Source organism: Rousettus aegyptiacus, unplaced genomic scaffold (genome assembly GCF_014176215.1).
Source record: "Rousettus aegyptiacus isolate mRouAeg1 unplaced genomic scaffold, mRouAeg1.p scaffold_m13_p_12, whole genome shotgun sequence".
Taxonomy (NCBI): domain Eukaryota; kingdom Metazoa; phylum Chordata; class Mammalia; order Chiroptera; family Pteropodidae; genus Rousettus; species Rousettus aegyptiacus.
This window is the reverse complement of record NW_023416287.1, coordinates 16,589,024-16,606,606: the sequence shown is the minus strand read 5'-3', so window position 1 is coordinate 16,606,606 and position 17,583 is coordinate 16,589,024. Positions and strand designations below refer to the sequence as shown.

At 55.7% G+C, this 17,583-nt stretch overlaps 1 protein-coding gene across 5 annotated transcripts in view; it reads left to right on the top strand.

Moving 5' to 3' along the window:
- SRC (SRC proto-oncogene, non-receptor tyrosine kinase) overlaps positions 1–16,089 on the top strand; it is a 49,645-nt gene extending 33,556 nt beyond the window's left edge. For 3 of the 5 annotated variants that reach the window (XM_016148294.2, XM_016148295.2, XM_016148296.2), the window contains 10 exons: positions 4,237–4,269; positions 5,150–5,248; positions 5,418–5,521; positions 7,397–7,546; positions 9,116–9,271; positions 11,247–11,426; positions 12,299–12,375; positions 13,118–13,271; positions 13,433–13,564; positions 13,854–16,089. In XM_016148294.2, the coding sequence (XP_016003780.2) occupies positions 4,237–4,269; positions 5,150–5,248; positions 5,418–5,521; positions 7,397–7,546; positions 9,116–9,271; positions 11,247–11,426; positions 12,299–12,375; positions 13,118–13,271; positions 13,433–13,564; positions 13,854–14,062 (1,294 nt within the window). In that variant the 3' untranslated portion in view covers positions 14,063–16,089. The remainder of the gene's footprint in view (positions 1–4,236; positions 4,270–5,149; positions 5,249–5,417; positions 5,522–7,396; positions 7,547–9,115; positions 9,272–11,246; positions 11,427–12,298; positions 12,376–13,117; positions 13,272–13,432; positions 13,565–13,853) is intronic. The other 2 variants (XM_016148297.2, XM_016148298.2) reach the window with 1 other exon arrangement.
- The last annotated feature ends 1,494 nt before the right edge of the window (positions 16,090–17,583 follow it).

Genomic DNA, 17,583 nt, shown 5'->3' with positions numbered 1-17,583 from the left:
CACCGGTGTGGGGTGGGGGGTGGGGGTGGGGCGTGCCCCGCTGGTGCTGGGGAACAAGGTGAACGAATAGTAATAAAACAGCGCTGTTCACTGCGCTTCGTGTGTGGGCTGGGTTTCGTGCTGAGCGCTTTCGATTGCATTATTTTATTTATACATCACCACAGCCCTTGAGAAGTGCAGACTCGTATTTGCTCCATTTTACTGATGAGGAGACTGAGGCCCAAAGAGGTAAAATGACTTGCTTGAGGTCACACAGCTCATGGTGGCAGAACAGGGAGGAGCAGGCCTGACCCATGGCCCTTGGAGGGGGACTCAGGGGAGGCTCTGAGGGGACAGGAGGAGGGAAAGCCCCGTGTAGCAAGGATGCATCAGGTTGGAGCCTTTGAAGGGCTGGGGAATCTCAGCCGGCAGGGATGGGGAGGGCCCCTCAGCTGGGGTCACAGCTTGAGCCAAGGTGTGATGGCGGAAAAGGCTCCGGAAATTTTGATTCTGCCTCTTTCACCCGGAGTTCAAGGGCAGCCCTCACTCCTTCCTTTGTCCAGTCCCTTCCCTTCCTTTTTCCGGCCTTCCGGGATGGGCTGCCAGGCAGTGATGCAGCCCCGTCCATGGGAAGCCCTCGGTGGCAGTGAGGTGCCCGATCAGGAGGTGGGGGTGAATCGGGAGCCTGTCCTCACACCATAAGGCTCAGCTGCTCCTTCACCTGAGAAGTCAGGTGGCAGCAGAGTTGGGGGCTGGCGTTAGAGGAACAGGAAGGATACAGGAATGGGGGAGCGCTTAGTGGAAGATGGGCCACCCAAATTTGAGGTGTTCAGATCTCATACCTCAGGGACCACCCTGCCTATCCTTCCACCATTATTGCTTAATCCCCCAGTCAGTCGCTCACCCCAACACCCGCCTCCTGTAAGTGGGAATTTCTGAGTCTAAGCTCTGGATAAACTTGGTGGCAGGGGAAGTGAGGGTTTAAGGATGAGCCTCTGTTACTGGGGTTTGGCTGGGGCTGGCTGGGTCGGGGTCCTCGCGGTAGCAGGCCTGGAGACCCTGCTCCCCAGATCTTCATGCCACGTAGCCCGGAGTCCTAGAATCCTGGGTGCCTTGTGGGCCTGGGTCTGAGGAAGCCCACTAGGGTCTGAAGCCTCTTTGCCCCAAGCCCTTGGCCCTGGTGTCCGAGTCTCCAGGAACAGGGCTCCTCTGGGTCTGACTCTGGATCACTCCCTGAACTACCCCTTTCTCCCAATTCCAGCAGCTTTTGTGGGGGAGCCCTCCATCCCGCACTGACCTCTGCCACCTTGCCCTGGGCACTCCAGTTCCACCATCTACCATGGGGCAGGGGACACCTTCCTGCCCTCCTTACCTGACCTGCCCTGGCCTCACCCTGCTCTCTCTCCACCAACCATGCGCCCAGGCCGCAGGGCTTGGAAACTTGCCTGCCTGGGCCATGCTCGGCTGCCCCGGCTTGCCCGCAATCCCCAGAATGCTTTGCCGACAGTCCCAGCAACCCAAGTGAGTTAAATGAAAGTGCCCAAACAGGCATCATTTTCCAGGTTCCAAAGTTGCCACACCCCTGATCCACATACCAGTCTGGGTGGCACAAAGATTAGGGTCCAAAAAGAGGATCCTGAGGCTCAGAGAGGTGAGGTCAGTAGCCCGAGGTCACACAGCCAGTGGACAGCAGGCAGGATGTGGTATCGTAGCTCAGGGACTCCTGGTTCAGTGCTTTCTCCTTTGGCCACAGGTGGGAAAATGACAGGTCAGGCAGGAAATGTGCGATTCCCTGATAAGGACCAGGCTCCAGGGAAGATGCAAAACAATTCTGCTCAACCTGGGAAGATGCAAAACAATTCTGCTCAACCTGATAGATTAGCTCCAGGGAAGATGCAAAACAATTCTGCTCAACCTGGGAAGATGCAAAACAATTCTGCTCAACCTGATAGGATAGCGCAGCTGTTACTTCTGAAGCTGGGTTTGGGTTGGTGTCCCTGGTTGGGCCCCTCCTGCGGGAGCAGCCCCAGCCCTTTGGCAGCCACCCGTGGCAGGTTTGAGCCTCCCAGACCATCGACTTGGGAAGATGGAGCTTGATACCTCCATTTCACAGGTGGGCAAACTGAAGCTCAGAAATAATCACAGTAATTCTAACCCAGAGTCAGCTTGGTGCTGATTTACACACTTTGCTTGCAAGGGAGATTCTGTGACTATTATCTTCTTTTTATAGATGAGGACGCTAAGGCCCAGAGGGGGTAAGATACTTGTCCAAGGTCACACAGCAAATCCATCCTGGAGACTGGCCCTGAGCTGCTTTGGAGAGTGAGAAAGGGCACCCACCATTGAGATACAGATTCACCTGTTTCTCTTTTGTAACCAAATCATTACACTAACAGGTCATGCACATTGAGCACCTACTATGTGCCAGACCCTGTGCTGGTACTGTACGTTCCTCAGAGGGAGGCGTGAGTATCCCCATCTTACAGATGAGGAAACTGAGGCAGTACCATGGTCGCACTGCAAGTGGTGAGCTGAGATGGGGCCCGGGGTGCCTGATTCTGACGCTTAAGCCCTCGGACACCTCTCAAGTCGGGCCCAGGCCACAGATGGACGTTGGTTGGGTCCTTCAGTGAGATTACAGTGCACCACCATCCCTGCCCTAGTGAACGAAAACCTCCGAACCGGACCGGGAGCCCAGACTCACGTGGGCTGATGTTGGGGGCCTGGAGGCTCTGCTGGCTGAAGTCTGGGTAACGTCGGCAGTGCCGAACCCCCTTGCTTCTGGCTGGCTTTTGGGCACATGCTCCCGCTGGCCTTCCACTCTGAGTTGGTGGCTGTGGGCTCCTCAGGAGCTGGCCAGCTTGCAGACTCGGGCCTTGTCAATCTGCTTTGTTTTGTAACCTCCGGTGGAGACCTCAGGCCTGTCCCCCACCCCTAAGCCTGCTGCTTCCTCCTCCCTCTTCCCCTGGCCTCCCCGAGGGAATCCGAGCCCTCGAAGGCCTGGGGAGGCTGCAGGGGTCCTGGAGGCCTGTTGTGTCTGGCTGAGGGCACTCAAGGGTCCTGGTTCTCACCCTTGCTCTGCCCTTGATTTGCTGTATGGCTTCGGGCAAATCCCTGCCCTTCTCTTTGCTTTAGTTTCGCCATTGGTGAAATGAAGGCTTTGGACTCAGTTGTTCCCTGTGACTTGAGTCCTTGCTTTATAGTTTTGGGCAAGTCTCTGTTCCTCTCTGTGTCTCAGTTTCCCCAATTCTACAAAGAAAGTGCTGGGTTACATCAGCCAGGGTGCCGTGTGTCCTTGGGCTGGTCCCTCAACATCTGTGAGTCCTGGTTCTCTAATCTGGGGTGAGGCTGCCTTCCTTCCTCACAGGGTGGCCTTGAGGGTCAATGGGACAGGCATTGTGGACAGCCCCTGGTGGGCGTACAACAGGAAGTGGATGGAGGTCCTGGGCATCCAAGGGCTTCTTTCCTTGAGGTGGGCCTTGCCCCCTTATTTCTGGGCCCTCCTTTTCCTGCAGACTCCCACATGAGCTGCGTCCCTGCCCGAGTGTGTGTCAGTGTGGCACAGCCGAGTCGGCCCGCACGGCCCTCATCACGCTGCCTTTGCCTCAGGCCGGAAGGGACCCCCTCCCCTCCGGTAGAGCCTTGCCTCCTACCGCCCCCCGCTCCCCAGCTGAGCCCTGGGTCTGGAGAGCTCCCCAAGCCCCACTCTCTCCTGGCTTCAACTTCTCTATATTCAAAATGGGCTGAAGAATGTGGGTCAGAAGAACCAGGAGACAGGATTCAGGTTCAAGTCCAGACTGTGTGACTGTGGGCAAGGGCCTTTCTCCCTCTGGGCCCCAGCGATGGTGAGGGGAGCACATTCTGCTTGCTGTGTATCTTCTCAGGGTCATGGCGAGGTCCAAAGGCAGCCTTGGACTGAGAAGCTCAGCACGCCATCGAGCCTCTTGGCCCCTGTGGGGGAGGGTTCCTTCTTATCTGGCGGTGGGGACCTTGCTTTTCTGGCCCTAGTCTTCCCCTCCACACAGTAGGAATGGGAGAGGCCTGGACCCTGACCCTCTCCCTGTCCCCTTTGATTGCTTTGGATGTCAGGCCTCTGTGGCTGCCCCGCCTTGTCCCCGGTCCCCAGCACCGCCTGGCTCTCCCCCTCTTCCTGGCTCTTTCTGCCTCTCTCTCTCACCACCCCCATCTCTGCCTCTTCTTTCCTGTTGGGCTCTCGCTTTCTCCTCTCTCCTCTGTGTCTCTGGACCCCCGCTCCAGCCAGACCTGGTTCACATTCAGATGGCTACAAAGGTACTTTGCCCCCTCCCCACTCCCACACAGGCCCAGGGGACCCGACAGTGTGGGGGGCTCCTTCTGCTCCGGTCCCCATCTCCTCTTCCTTGTGGGACAGTTAGTAAAGAAGTGACCCCGGGCATTGGGGCTCTGCCAGCTCGGCCCCTCTGACATGACTCGCTGTGTGATTTTGGGCAAGTCACAGCCCCCTCTGGCCTCAGTTTCCCCTGTAGATGGGAAGGCTGTAAGAGAAGTCTTGCAGTTTTAGCTAAGGAACCCTTTAGGTGTGACCTGTGATTTGTGACAAAGGCTGGTACTGCTCTAGTTTGCAGGGTTGGCACCTGGATTGTCACCAAGCCCCAAAAAGGCCACTCCCTGTCTCCACCCAGGTCTCACCAGGTCCCAGGATTGGGGTTCCAAATCTCAGGGCTTAGGGAGGCTTCAAAGATCTGATTTGACATCCATCTTAGGCAGGAATCGTCTTTCCTGTTGCAACTTGCTTGTTCCCCAGAGACAAGGAGCTCCCTACTTTATTCCTGAGGCAGCTCTTGGCATCTTGAGATGGCTTGGTTCTCTCTGAAGGGAAGCAGATCACTTCCTCTCCTAGGACTCTGCCCCTGTGAATTTGAGCCTCAGGCTGACCAAGGTCAGTCCTTCCACAATCCTGGACAAAGCCTATCTGAGTCAGCTTTGGCTAAGAGGCATCTGGTCCAGAGAGAGGAAAAGTTCCAGGCCAGCTTGGCCTGGCAGGCTGCAAGTGGCCTGGTCCCACTGCTCCCTGCGCTTGCTCCTCTTGGCCTCAGGGGCCCCCAGCACAGCGCCCCTGAAGATTGCAGGCACCGGGGCCCCCCACTGATGGCTACCCTTGTTTTTGCTCCTTCCTTCTCCCCGTGCTCAGAGAGGGAGACTGGTGGCTTGCCCACTCGCTCAGCACCGGACAGACGGGCTACATCCCCAGCAACTACGTGGCGCCCTCTGACTCCATCCAAGCCGAGGAGTGAGTATCAACTCTGGCCTTTTGCTTGCTCACCATTGCTGCCGATTCAGAGCCCCTACCTTGGGCAAAGTGGGAGGTCTGGCTACCCAGGGCCGGAGCCACATCCCAGGAAGAGGCACTGTGGATAGTGCCTGGACCACCAACAGCATCCTCTTCCCTCCTGCCCCAGGTGGTACTTTGGCAAGATCACCAGACGGGAGTCAGAGCGGTTACTGCTCAACACGGAGAACCCGAGAGGGACCTTCCTAGTGCGAGAAAGCGAGACCACGAAAGGTAGGAGCACTCCTGCTGGCCAGCGGGAGCGGTCTTCTTGTGGCTTGCTTCAGCTGAGTGTTGCAGAATGAATAGGAGTTTGGTATATGGAATGAAGTGGTAAGAGCGGTAGAGAACATGATAGAATAAAGGCAGGGAGGAACATTTGAGGAACACTGGGTGCAGCAAAAAATGACACTTAGCCTCCCTGGCCTCAGTTTCTTCAGATGAGGAATGGACATAGGTTATCAGGAGGACTGAGGGTCACACAGCAAAAGACTTGTTCCCAGGATGGGTGCTGATATAATGGGCCCCTATTCTTCCCCTTCTTCTGGGGGCTTTGGGGCTGGACTGGGTTCTGGGACTTGGCTCTGCCTTTCCCCCGACAGTTCTGGCCCCTGTTCCTCTCCTGTCCCTTCCCCCAACCAGAGAATGTGTATCACTGGCTTACTTTCCCTTCCGCCCCTCTGCAAGTGGGCTGCTGCAGGCGCCCCATCACCATGGCAACAAAGCTGGGCCACTTCCTGTGGGCCTGGGGCTCAGCGGGAGATGGGAAAGCAGATCATCTATGTCACACATGTGCATTTATGAGCGGTCGTGTGGCCGCGCACACTATGTGTGCACGCTATGTGTGCGTCCAGGCACGTGGGGATGGAATTATCTGTGTGTTGCTGCGTGGGAGTGAATTGTGGTGGGTTTGTCTTCACGCCTTGGGCCTGGGGAGTGTGTGCCTGTGTTAGCATGAGGCCGCCGGGCACAGACATGCCTGCGTGTGTGCACATGTGGTCAGAGGCTGGCTTCGGGCTCAGGCCTATGGCCTGGGTCACCTGCAGCAAGTCATGGTTGCCTCACGTAGGCTTTAGAGACCCGGGTACTGGTTCAAGTTCCAGCTCTGCCTGACTTACTGGGTTCCCTGAGGCTAGCTGCTTTCCCTCTCTGGGCCTCCTTTCCTCTTCTTTACACAGGATCTTAACCCCTACCAGAGGACCGGCCCGAGTGTCAGTAGGCTTCTAGTATGTACACTTAGAAGCCTGACTGCTACTTCCCAAGAAGGGCTTTCTCTGGCTGCTGGAGCCTTTGTTCCCACTGCCCCTGCCTTTGGGGCTCAGCCTTGTTCCCTGATGCTGCTCTAGGTGTCTCTTGAGCTCAGGTTAGCAGAGGCTCCTAGCCAGGCCTGGTGGGAAGGAAGAAGCTTTTTCAGCCCAAAGCTTTTCCAGGCTTAAGGAAAACAGGGAGGGGTCCATTATGGCTGGCACAGCTGAGCCTTGGCAGTCTTCAGGCCTTACCCAGCACATGATCTCCTGCCCACAACTGCCACAGCCTCAGCCAACCACCAGCTCCTGCCCAAGCCTGGAGTCTTTAGGAAGTGGTGGGGCACCAATAATGCTCTCGTGGGCAGACCCAGAGAGGGAAAGCAGTTAGTCCGGGGACACACAGCCACTTGAGGCCATTCCTACACTCCAGCAAACAGTTAAGCACCTCCCGTGTGCAAAGGCTTTCTTATATGTGGTCTCATTGAATCTTCGCAGTAGCCCTGGGAGTAGCCCCATTGTACAGAGGAGGAAACTGAGGCCCAGAGAAGGCATGCAACTTCTCCAGGTTGTACAAGTGGGATGTTCACTCAGGCTTCAGGGGCCTTGCCAGGGCCAAGGATGCATGGTGAGGCTTTCTGTTCAGGTGTCTCTTTGCTCACTTGACCCTGTCTTGGTGGTTGCCCCAGAGCTGAGTGCTCAGAGACAGGTTGGATCAGACCTGGCTCTGCCCTGGGCCAGGGGATGCTGACTTGGCCTCACTCTCTCATTCTGTGTGGGATAGGCCCAGAACTGCACTTAGTGCCATAGCCCGTGGGGGTGACAGGCATGGTGGTCATGGCCCCTCCCTGGCTCTGCCTTGCAGGTGCCTACTGCCTCTCAGTGTCTGACTTCGACAATGCCAAGGGCCTCAACGTGAAGCACTACAAGATCCGCAAGCTGGACAGTGGCGGCTTCTACATCACCTCTCGCACCCAGTTCAACAGTCTGCAGCAGCTCGTAGCCTACTACTCCAGTGAGTGCCCTTTCTCTGCCCTGGATGCAAGCCTCCGGGGGCTGGGCAGCTGGGGCCAGGGGCGAGCAGGTTGCCTGGGCCTGGGGCTAGGCCCTATGAGGGCGTGTGGCGGGGAGTTATCTCAGCCCAGCTGCAGACCCCGAGGAGGGGGCAGAGCCCAGCGAGGGCTGGGGCTTCTGTTATCTCCTGCTCCTGCTCTTCTCCCCCCTTATTTCTCCTGCCCCTTCTTCCTTCCCCCTCTTTCCCTCCTCCCTTTCCACTTCTCCCTCCCCATCTTTTCCCTCTTCCCTTCCTGTGGTCTCTTCCCTGTTTCCCCTCATTCCTCATCCCTCACTGCGCTCCCTCCTTTTTCTCCTCCTCTGCAGCTGGCTGGTGGGGGGGTGGGCGGGGGCTGCCTGGAGAAGTGAGCAGGGAAGGGAGGGGGCACAGTCTGGTGTTGGTTGTCTCTGCAGCCCTAGGACCGGTCTGAACCAGTTACTGGGAGAGGAGGGAGGGGGTGGCCAGATCGATGCCTGCAAAGAGGGAAAGAGGGAGAGAAAGCGAGCCAGCGGCAGGCAGTGAGCTCACATGTGCAGGCCATGTGTGCAATAATGTGACTGCTCCATCTGGATGTCCAGGGCTACCCAGTGGACTGAAGTGTCATGGGCCTGTGTGAACCCCTGTGGGTGGGTCTCTGTGGATGCCCGTGTGGCTGTGGCTTGTAGTCGAGGCCTCTGTGTGCAGGTGTGGCCTGTTCTGAGAATGCCAGCCATTCCCCGCTCCACACCTCCTCTTCCTCTGTCAGGCGGGCTTCCTGCCGCACTCTAGGATGTGCCACTTCTCTCTGTCCCCTTGGCCACCACAGCTGTCCCTTCAAAACCCTGTTTCCCCAAATCGAAGCCCACCAGGAGCTATCTTGAAATCTTAGGATAAAGACCCCAGTGCGGTCTCTTGGGTAGTCTAAACCTTGTCTCAGGTAGTCTAAGCATGGCCGTGGGTAGTCTAAACCTGGGGCTGCCCTTTCCCTATTCACTTCCCTGAAGCCCCCCTGGCCTCCCATCAGCTCCTCTAACTCAGCAGCTGTTCCTCCCCAACTCAGGGCCTTGGCGCAGGCCTGAGCCACTGTGCCCTCTGTGTGGAGGGCTGTTCCCCAGTTCACCACGCCTGCTCCTGCAGATCCACGCCCAAGTGCTACTTCCTCTGGGAAGCCTTCCAAGAGTCCACCAGCCTACCTGCTGCTGCATGCACAGGGTCCTGGGAGTTGATTAAGGGAAGTTGGGCTCCCCCTGGACTATGAGCTCCCTGAAGCCTGGTTCCACTGAACTTGTCCCCCACTGGGTCCCTGGCACCCACTTAACTGGCCACCCCTTAAAGTCTGATGAATGAATGGATGAATGAGCGGGTGCATGAGGCAGTGAGGACCTGTGTGGGGTGAAAGTACGTACACACAGGTGTGGACACCTGGCCTCAAGGGCATCCTGTGTGTCCCTGAAGCCTGTGTGCGTGCATTGTGTACACACACGCTGCGGGACAGGGAGGTCCCAGGGCGGACCCCCGGCCTGAACTCCCCCTCCCTGCCTCCCTCTTCAGAACATGCCGACGGCCTGTGCCACCGCCTCACCACTGTGTGCCCCACATCCAAGCCGCAGACTCAGGGGCTGGCCAAGGATGCCTGGGAGATCCCCCGGGAGTCACTGCGGCTGGAGGTCAAGCTGGGCCAGGGCTGCTTTGGAGAGGTGTGGATGGGTAAGGCCTCTCCCCTGCCCCCTCGGAGGAGACCGCGGTTCCCTTGGGGGCACTTCTGTGTCCCCGCCTGAGAACCAGACAGACGTCCATCCTGTCTGGCGGCTCAAAGCCCCCTATGTGTCCCTCCCTGTTACCTCCCTGGGACTTCATTGCCTCTGCTGAACAGTGGGCCCTTCTAAAGATGAAGCTTCCCTAGTGGTGGGTGGCACAAAGATGGGGTGCAGGCACCCCCCGCCCCCACCTCCCGCCTCTGCAGGCCATGGCACCTGTTTACCAAGGACTGCTCAGGGCTGGGCATTGCAATTCCTTGTGGCTTGCCCGGGTGGTCTTGGCTAGGAGGCTTCACTCTGAGCCTCGATTTTGCCACCTGTAAAGTGGGGCTGGTGATAACAGGACCCACTGTGGGGCTGTGAGGACACTGGGCCAGCGTGCATCCACATATTACCTCTTAGCCCTGGGAAGAGCAGCCCCAGCTCGTGGAGGGAGCACTGGGAAGTGCAGGTTTGGCACGTTTGGGGCCTGTTAACAGTCTCCTGTGTAACCCCGGAGGAATGGCAAAACCTTCCTTGAAAACAAATACCACGCAGCCCTGATGAAACGCAGGCCCCCGTCCGCTCACTGGTCTCTGCTGACGCAGAGGAATCGTGGACGTTGGGGTGAGGTAGGCATGATGGTTCTAAGCTTGTGGCTTCAGTGGAAGGATCACGGTGTGCTGTCTTCAAGGTTTTCATCGGAGCCGCGATATGCACTGGGCATCACTGTTTCCATTTTCCTCCCTTCAGAGGAAGAGATGATGGAGCTGCACAGAGAGGCTTCCTGGGTGGAAGGCACTGCGGGGGCAAAGGCCTGGAGGCCGGAGGTCAGGCCAAGTCAGGAAAGGGGCGATGTTGGCTTTGAGTGAGGGAAAAGGGGAGAAGGTCGAGAAGCTGGCTCAGACACAAAATGAGGACGTGAGCAAAACCCGAATAAGTCCACGGCATCTGCTGTTCTGGTGGCTCTAAGACTCATCCCTGCTTAGGCATATGGTAGTGTTAGTGGGGGAGGTTCTCACTTCTTCCCCAGTGCTCCAGGTAGGCTTGTGAAGTGCCAGGTACAGATCTCCAGGTGGGCTGTGCCAGGAGGGCCACAGAAACAAGCCTGAGCCCCAACCCTTAGACGGAGGCCCAGAGACTGGGAAGAGTGGGCCCCAGGCCACTTATCAGAGAAGCTTCAGCCCAGCAGTGACAAGAACTCAAATTAAACACACTGGTCTAGAACACAGCTTCTCCCAAGGCTCCACAAGAAACCAGATAATAATAAAGTGATAGCTGCGACTCTCATTTATTGAGCTTTCGCAGCGGGTCTGGCCCAGCGGCTAAAATCTCATCTAATGCTCAGATAGCCCCACAGGGAGACACTATAGCATCGCCATTCTTCAGACAAAGAGATGGAGGCTCAGAGAGGGAAATCGACCCATTCACCGTCTCACTGCCAGCAGGAGGCAGAGGTCGGAGTCAAACTAGCCAGTTTGACCTCCAAGCCTTTGTACTTAGTGTGATGCCTTACTTTTTGGTTCGAGACACCCTCTTGTTTGGGTGGCCTGTTCTGAGACCGCTTCACCTTGCCCGGGCCCCATTCATTTGCCAGCACCTGAGGCACCAGAAGGCACATGAGTTGTACCATGGTCTCCCATCCCAGGTGAATGTGCTGCTTTTGGGGACATTTTTAATAATCATAGTCCTAACGATAACTACTATTTCTTGAGCATGTAGCAGAGACTCATTTAATCCTTGTAACAGCCCTGTAAGGAGCATCCTGTCATTGTCCCCATTTGACAGGTGGGAACTCTGAGCCTCAGAAAGGGCCTGGGCCTTGGCCGGGTTATCACATGGCCAGGGAGGCCAAAGCTGAAATTGGTACCCAGGCGGATCCTGGGTCCCTGTGGGATGGGAATGGGGGGCCTCCACTGAGGCAGCTGGCATCCCTCCCCACACAGGGACCTGGAATGGCACCACCAGGGTGGCCATCAAAACCCTGAGGCCAGGCACAATGTCTCCAGAGGCCTTCCTGCAGGAGGCCCAGGTGATGAAGAAACTGAGGCACGAGAAGCTGGTGCAGCTGTACGCGGTGGTGTCTGAGGAGCCCATCTACATCGTCACGGAGTACATGAGCAAGGGTGAGGTCCCTCTGAGTCAGGGTGCTGCTCGCCGCGGGGCACAGGGGGTGTGCCTCACTGCCCTCCGATCTGGAATGTACCTCTTGACAGGTGGAATGAAATAGAGGCAACTTTTCATGTCAATGGAAAGTTAAACCAAAGGTTGCCTTTCTTGCTTTATTTTGTTTTTATTGGTTTCCCGGAATGCATCTTGTCTCCCCCAGTTTGCTGGTTTTCTAAAGCCATTTGCAATTTGGGGGCTGAAAGAGAATCCCCCCAATCCTCTAGGCTGGGCAATATCAAAGTCCCTGGCTTGACCTATTAATTTTAAAATTAATTTTTCAGAATTCTATTTTTTTGGAGGCATAATTTATATATAATAAAGTACCCCCATTTTAAGTGTCCAGTTCAATGAATTTTAACAAATGTCTGTGCATCCCTTACTACAATCAAAATATTAGAGATCTACATCACCCCAGAAAGCTGCCTTGTCCCCTTTTGATGACTCTCCAGTCCCAAGCCTAGGCAGCCGCTGACGTGCAATCCTAGATTGGTCTATTCTATAACTTCATTCATGTAATCTTTTATATCTGGGGTCCTTTCTTGTCACATGTGTCAGTACTTTGTTCCCTTTTTATTGCTGAATAGTAGTCCACTACGTGGATGGGTCATAGTTTCTGTTTACCTGGAAGTGGGCATTCAGTTGTTCCCCATCCTACTTCCCTTTTGAGTGACAAATGCTGAGTGAGACTTTATTCAGAGGTGGGTTCACATAAAATCTGCTGGGCTGGTTAAAGTGAGGCCTGCCCGCCCAGGTGAACAGGATGTAGTAATCACTGCTTCCTGGCTCAGGAGGACAGGGTTGGGGCTAGAGCTGCTTTCTCTTTGCCCAGGGAGTTTGCTGGACTTTCTCAAGGGAGAGACAGGCAAGTACCTGCGGCTGCCTCAGCTGGTGGACATGGCTGCTCAGGTGAGTCAGCCCCTTTTTTGCCCTTAGCTTTGAGCACTCAGTCCCACCTACCTCAGCTGATTCTGTCTTCTTAAGTGCCCCCTCCAGGAAGCTTGCCTTGATTGCCCCCACTCTCACCGATCTTGCCACTTGTATTACTGGGACCACTTTTAGGTGCTGTGAGTGGTGGTTTTAGGCAGAGGAAGGAGCCCTTACCTGGTCTTCAGGAGTCATTGACTTGCCGTGGGACCTCAGGCTTCAGTTTTCTTGTCTGTGAAGGTCATTCAGTCATTCAACAAACATGTATTAGTACTTGCTGTAGACAATACAGGACAACCATTTTTTCACCTAATACATATTACAATCTGAGGAGGTAAGGATGGCTATTATTCCACTTGATGGATAAGAAAACTGAGGCTCAGAGAGGAGACTCGGGACAGTAGGCAGGACCTGGCACTCATCTATGTCTGGGGCATCTGGGGGCTTTTTCAGGGTCACCCCACTTCCCTGGCTACATCTTGTCTAGTGCTTTCCCTTTGCCCTTTGCTCTTTGTCTTTGCTCTTTGTTCCCTCCTGCTGAGCGCTAGTCCTGCTTTTTGTTGCAGTAGTGTATTATTAACTGACTTCACTTGCTTGAAGAACTGGGAAGGGCAGGGTGTTTGACTCTCCATCCTGGGGATGACCCCAGCCCTGGGCATGTGCCCTGTGACCTAGGAAGGGCATGGGGTGGCCCCTGAGCCAGGCTTCTGGGTTTCGCCTGCAGATTGCCTCAGGCATGGCATACGTGGAGCGGATGAACTACGTCCACCGGGACCTCCGAGCTGCCAACATCCTGGTTGGAGAGAACCTCGTGTGCAAAGTAGCTGACTTCGGGCTGGCTCGGCTCATCGAAGACAATGAATACACAGCCCGGCAAGGTGGGCAGGGACTGGGCAGGTGCCTTATGACCTTGGGAAGTCATACCCCTTCTCTGAGTCTCAATATCCTTATTTATCAAGTGGGTATGAGAATGGTGCCTATCTGGCAGAGAGCTCACGACATTTTGCTGAGTGTCCCCTGACCTTTCTCATGCCTGCAGGTGCCAAATTCCCCATCAAGTGGACGGCTCCAGAAGCCGCCCTCTATGGCCGGTTCACCATCAAGTCGGACGTGTGGTCCTTTGGGATCCTGCTGACAGAGCTTACAACAAAGGGACGAGTGCCCTACCCTGGTAAGAGGACTCTTATTACCTATCTTTGGTCCCTGAACCTCTGTGCCTTGGTGACCTTGGACAAGCTATGCCCTCTCCTGGGCCCCAGTTTCCCCGTCTCTATAATAAACAGGTGTAATGTCTGATCTTAGGTTCTCTCTCCAGGCTGGGCTTCCAGCCTGGGGGAGGGGTTTATCCGTGGTCACACGCACCCTGTCCTAGGTGGGAAGCCCTCTTTGTTGTCCCCATCCACTTTCCCCCACCCCACTTTCTTCCCCAGAGTCAGCCTCACTCCTCCCTCTGCCCACAGGGATGGTAAACCGAGAGGTGCTGGATCAGGTGGAGCGGGGCTACCGGATGCCCTGCCCGCCTGAGTGTCCTGAGTCCCTGCACGACCTCATGTGCCAGTGCTGGCGGAAGGAGCCAGAGGAACGGCCCACCTTCGAGTACCTACAGGCCTTTCTGGAGGACTATTTCACATCCACCGAGCCCCAGTATCAGCCTGGAGAGAACCTATAGGGAGCAGGCTACAGGGCCAGACTGGCTTCTTGGCTTGGATCTGGGGCTGGGTGGCCCCCGAAGTGGGGTCCTGCCTCCCTCTGCCTGCCTGCCGTTGATCCTCTCTGCGGGGGCTGAATTGCCCATGACGAGGCCCCTCCCTCTTTCGTGGCATGGAAAGGCTTAGGGCCTGGGACAGCCTGGAGGGCGGGGTCTAAGGCTGGCACAGCGACTGCGTCCCAGCTCCCACTCCAGCCACATGCCTCCTCCCTGTACCCCTCCTGAAGCTCTGTGTGTCTTGGCAAGAAGAACCGGGAAGAAGGGCTGGGGCTGAGGGCTGGCTCTTTTTACCCAGACTCAACCTACTCCGTGTATTGGCTCCTTCCTACTTCTACGCCACCCAGGTCTGTCTCCAGAGCTGGCCAAAGAGCCTTTCCAAAGAGGAGTGATGGGCCCTCGGCCACCCTGCCCCTTGCCGTCCACTTCTGAAACACCTGTGGATGGAAAGCCACTGGGTCCAGAACTCTCTGTCATGGCTCCCAGGCTTGGCAGTCCAAGGCCTAGATTGACTTGATGGTGGTGGGTGGGTGGGCACCCCCCTCAAACCCTGCCCTTCTTAGACCTGAGGGACCCTTAGAGAGCATCAATTCTTTGTTCTCATATTACCCATGGGGAAACTGACTTGCCCAAGGCTACAGAGCAATTCAGGGTTGAAGTGGGAAAAGAACACGGTGCTCCCTGTCTTCCTCAGGAACCAACAAGAGTGTCCTCGGAGCCATCATGGACAGACTGTGGCAGCCCAGGGGACAAGGGCCTGAGGATGGGTTAGAGATAGCAGAGAGTTCTGCTGCTACTTCGTGCTCCGTGGGGCTGCTGTGCCGGGAGAGAGTGGAGGTGGATGTGAGGCTGAGCTAGGAATGAGGGGTGAAGCTGAAGGTGTAGGGAGGCAGACTTCAATCAGAATGTGGGTAAGTGTCGACCTTCAAGGCTAGGCAGCCATGAAAAAGAGTGAGCTCCCAGGCTCTAGAGGCAATCAAGGAGAAATAGAAGATCCAAGTGGTTGGGAGGCCCTAGCCTCAGGAGGGAACCCCAGGTCCTCCTTTGCCCTCTTTGTCCTGTGTCATTTCAATGCCTGGTCCCTGTTCTCTCCAAGTTGGCACCCCTTAACTTATGTGTAGAGAAAGGAGGGCCTAGCCTGGGGTGAGAGGGGATGAGGGTGTCCCCTGCCATGCATCAGGACTGGCTGTGTGACCTTGAGTGGCCCTTGCTTCCTTTCTGGGCTGCAGTGTCTGCCTCCATGTGTGGCTGTGGCCTCTGTAATTACACCACTCCTGTCCAGACCCTGTGGCCTGGTATCACGTAGTGAGCCCAGCCCAGGGCATCGGGAGACTGTGTTTTGGCCCTAAGTCTGCTGTTCAGCCTTAGGGTATGTGGTGACTTTTCCCTGGGCCTCAGTGTGCCCCTCTTAAAAGAGGTGGCTGACAGTTTGTGGGCATCTTTCCAAGGGCCCCTGTTTGTATGTGTGCGTGTGTGCATGTGTGTTTTTCCATGTGTGTCCATATTTAACATGTAAAAATGCCCCTTGCTCTGTTCCCCAGACACATTGTACATTTCACTCACAGCCCCCCATCATAGCAATAACATTCCTGCTGCCAGGGATTCTTGAGCCAGCCAGGCCCTGCCAGTGGGGAAGGAGGCCAAGCGGTGCCTGCCTATGAAATTTCAACTTTTCCTTTCATACATGTCTATTACCCAAGTCTTCTCCTGTTTGTCCCAGTCAAATGTGGGCTCACTTACAACAGCGGGCTCTCAAATCCCCTTCCAACGGCCCAAGGTCCTTTGTATAAGGTGTCCTAATACTGTCTTTTTTTTTTTTTTTTTAACAGTGTTTTGTAGATTTCAGGTGACTATGCAGAGGCCTAGGGGATCCTCAGCTCTGGGCAGGGCCTGGGGTCCCGCATTCCATGGCCCCGGCTTGGGGGGTGGGGGGATCCAGAATTGGTTGTAAATACTTTGCATATTGTCTGATTAAACACAAACAGACCTCAGTGGTTTTGCCAGTGGTTTATTGAGCATCTACTGTGTGCTAGAGAGTGATGGGGTGGGGGGGGTTGAGGACCAGACTGCTTTCAGATGGGCCTTTGTTCAGGCAGCACTGGTGGCCTGAGGGCTCCAGCATGACATGATTGGATTGAAGACAGCCACTTGGAAATGTGACCGTGCATGCACATTTGCACCTGCGTTTGGGGAGTGAGTACGTCTGGCAGAAGCCTTGCTTATGTCTGAGATATACCAGGTGAAGGCCAGAACTCTCAAAGTGTGAGCACTGAAGGACTCAGATGCTCTGGGTGGATGGTGGTGGTTGACACTCGGTGCTGAGTGGAGTGGTCAGGCCTGTGAAGAGTTGCGGATATGCTCACGTGTTTCCCAGGAGTGCTGGGCTGGGTGGGAGGTGGAGCTGGAGCAATAAGTCCTGGGCACTTAGGAGAAAAATCCAAAGACCCATCCTCTCCTCCCTTTTCCTCCACCACCAACCAATGAACAGCCTGGGAAGTTAGTTCATTTGCAACAGTCTATATGAAGAAATTTATTTTACATCAGATCACACACCAATCCGTGAATCACTTCTGGCCATGAAAACACTTTAATTAAAAAATGTCAAAATTGGGATATTACTCCGTTCGGCATTATTTTCACAAGCCTGAGACCCTGACCCATGGGTGTGTGCATGTGTTGGGAGCATGAACAGGATCTCTCAAGGAGCATGGAAGTGAGTTTGTGGTTCAAGTCTTCTGTTTGCTTTTGGGAGTGTGTGCGTTGGGATGTGCGTGCCTTTGTGTTCATGTGGGTGTGTGTGGGCCTGCTTGCCCATGGCTCTGTCTGTCTATACACACTATCCAGGTAATATGCTAGCCTGTGGGCTCCTGTGTTGTATGTGCACCTGGGTATTAACAGGGTATGAAGTGAGTGGGTCTTTTTTTTTTTTTTTTTTCTGGTCGTGTTGCATGGATTTGTGTGTATTGCACGGATACAATCCAGCTCGTTCGAGCCTGACCCTACGGTCTCCAGGGCTATGAGCACCGATGTGTGTAACTGCATTCCGCGGACGAGCGTGGGGCAGCACGTGTCTGTGCAGATGCGTGTGGGCTCGGAGCGCGCACACAGCACCAGGGGCGCAGGGAAGTGTGTGAGCCGGCGCGGGGTGCGCCGCAGCCCCGGCAGGGACAAAGGCGGGGACAAAGCACTCGCCCGCGCTGGCGCGTCGCGTCGGGGTGAGCCCGAGCCTGAGCCTGCGCGACGCTGGTCGGCGGGGTCGCACTCGGGTCCCGAGGCGGCCCCCAGAGAGGCCCCCGCACCCCTTTTCTCTCCACCGAGTCGCCGCGTATTTCTCTGCATATCTTCCTCCGTCCCTGTTCTTTGTGCCTCTCCAGCTCTCTCCCGCCCTCTCTTTGTCTGGCTCGGGCTCTGTCTTGACAGGCTTTTTAGTAGTGTGTTTCTTTCTATTCCCTGCCCCAGCCCTGCCTCCCTGCCCCAATTCTCGG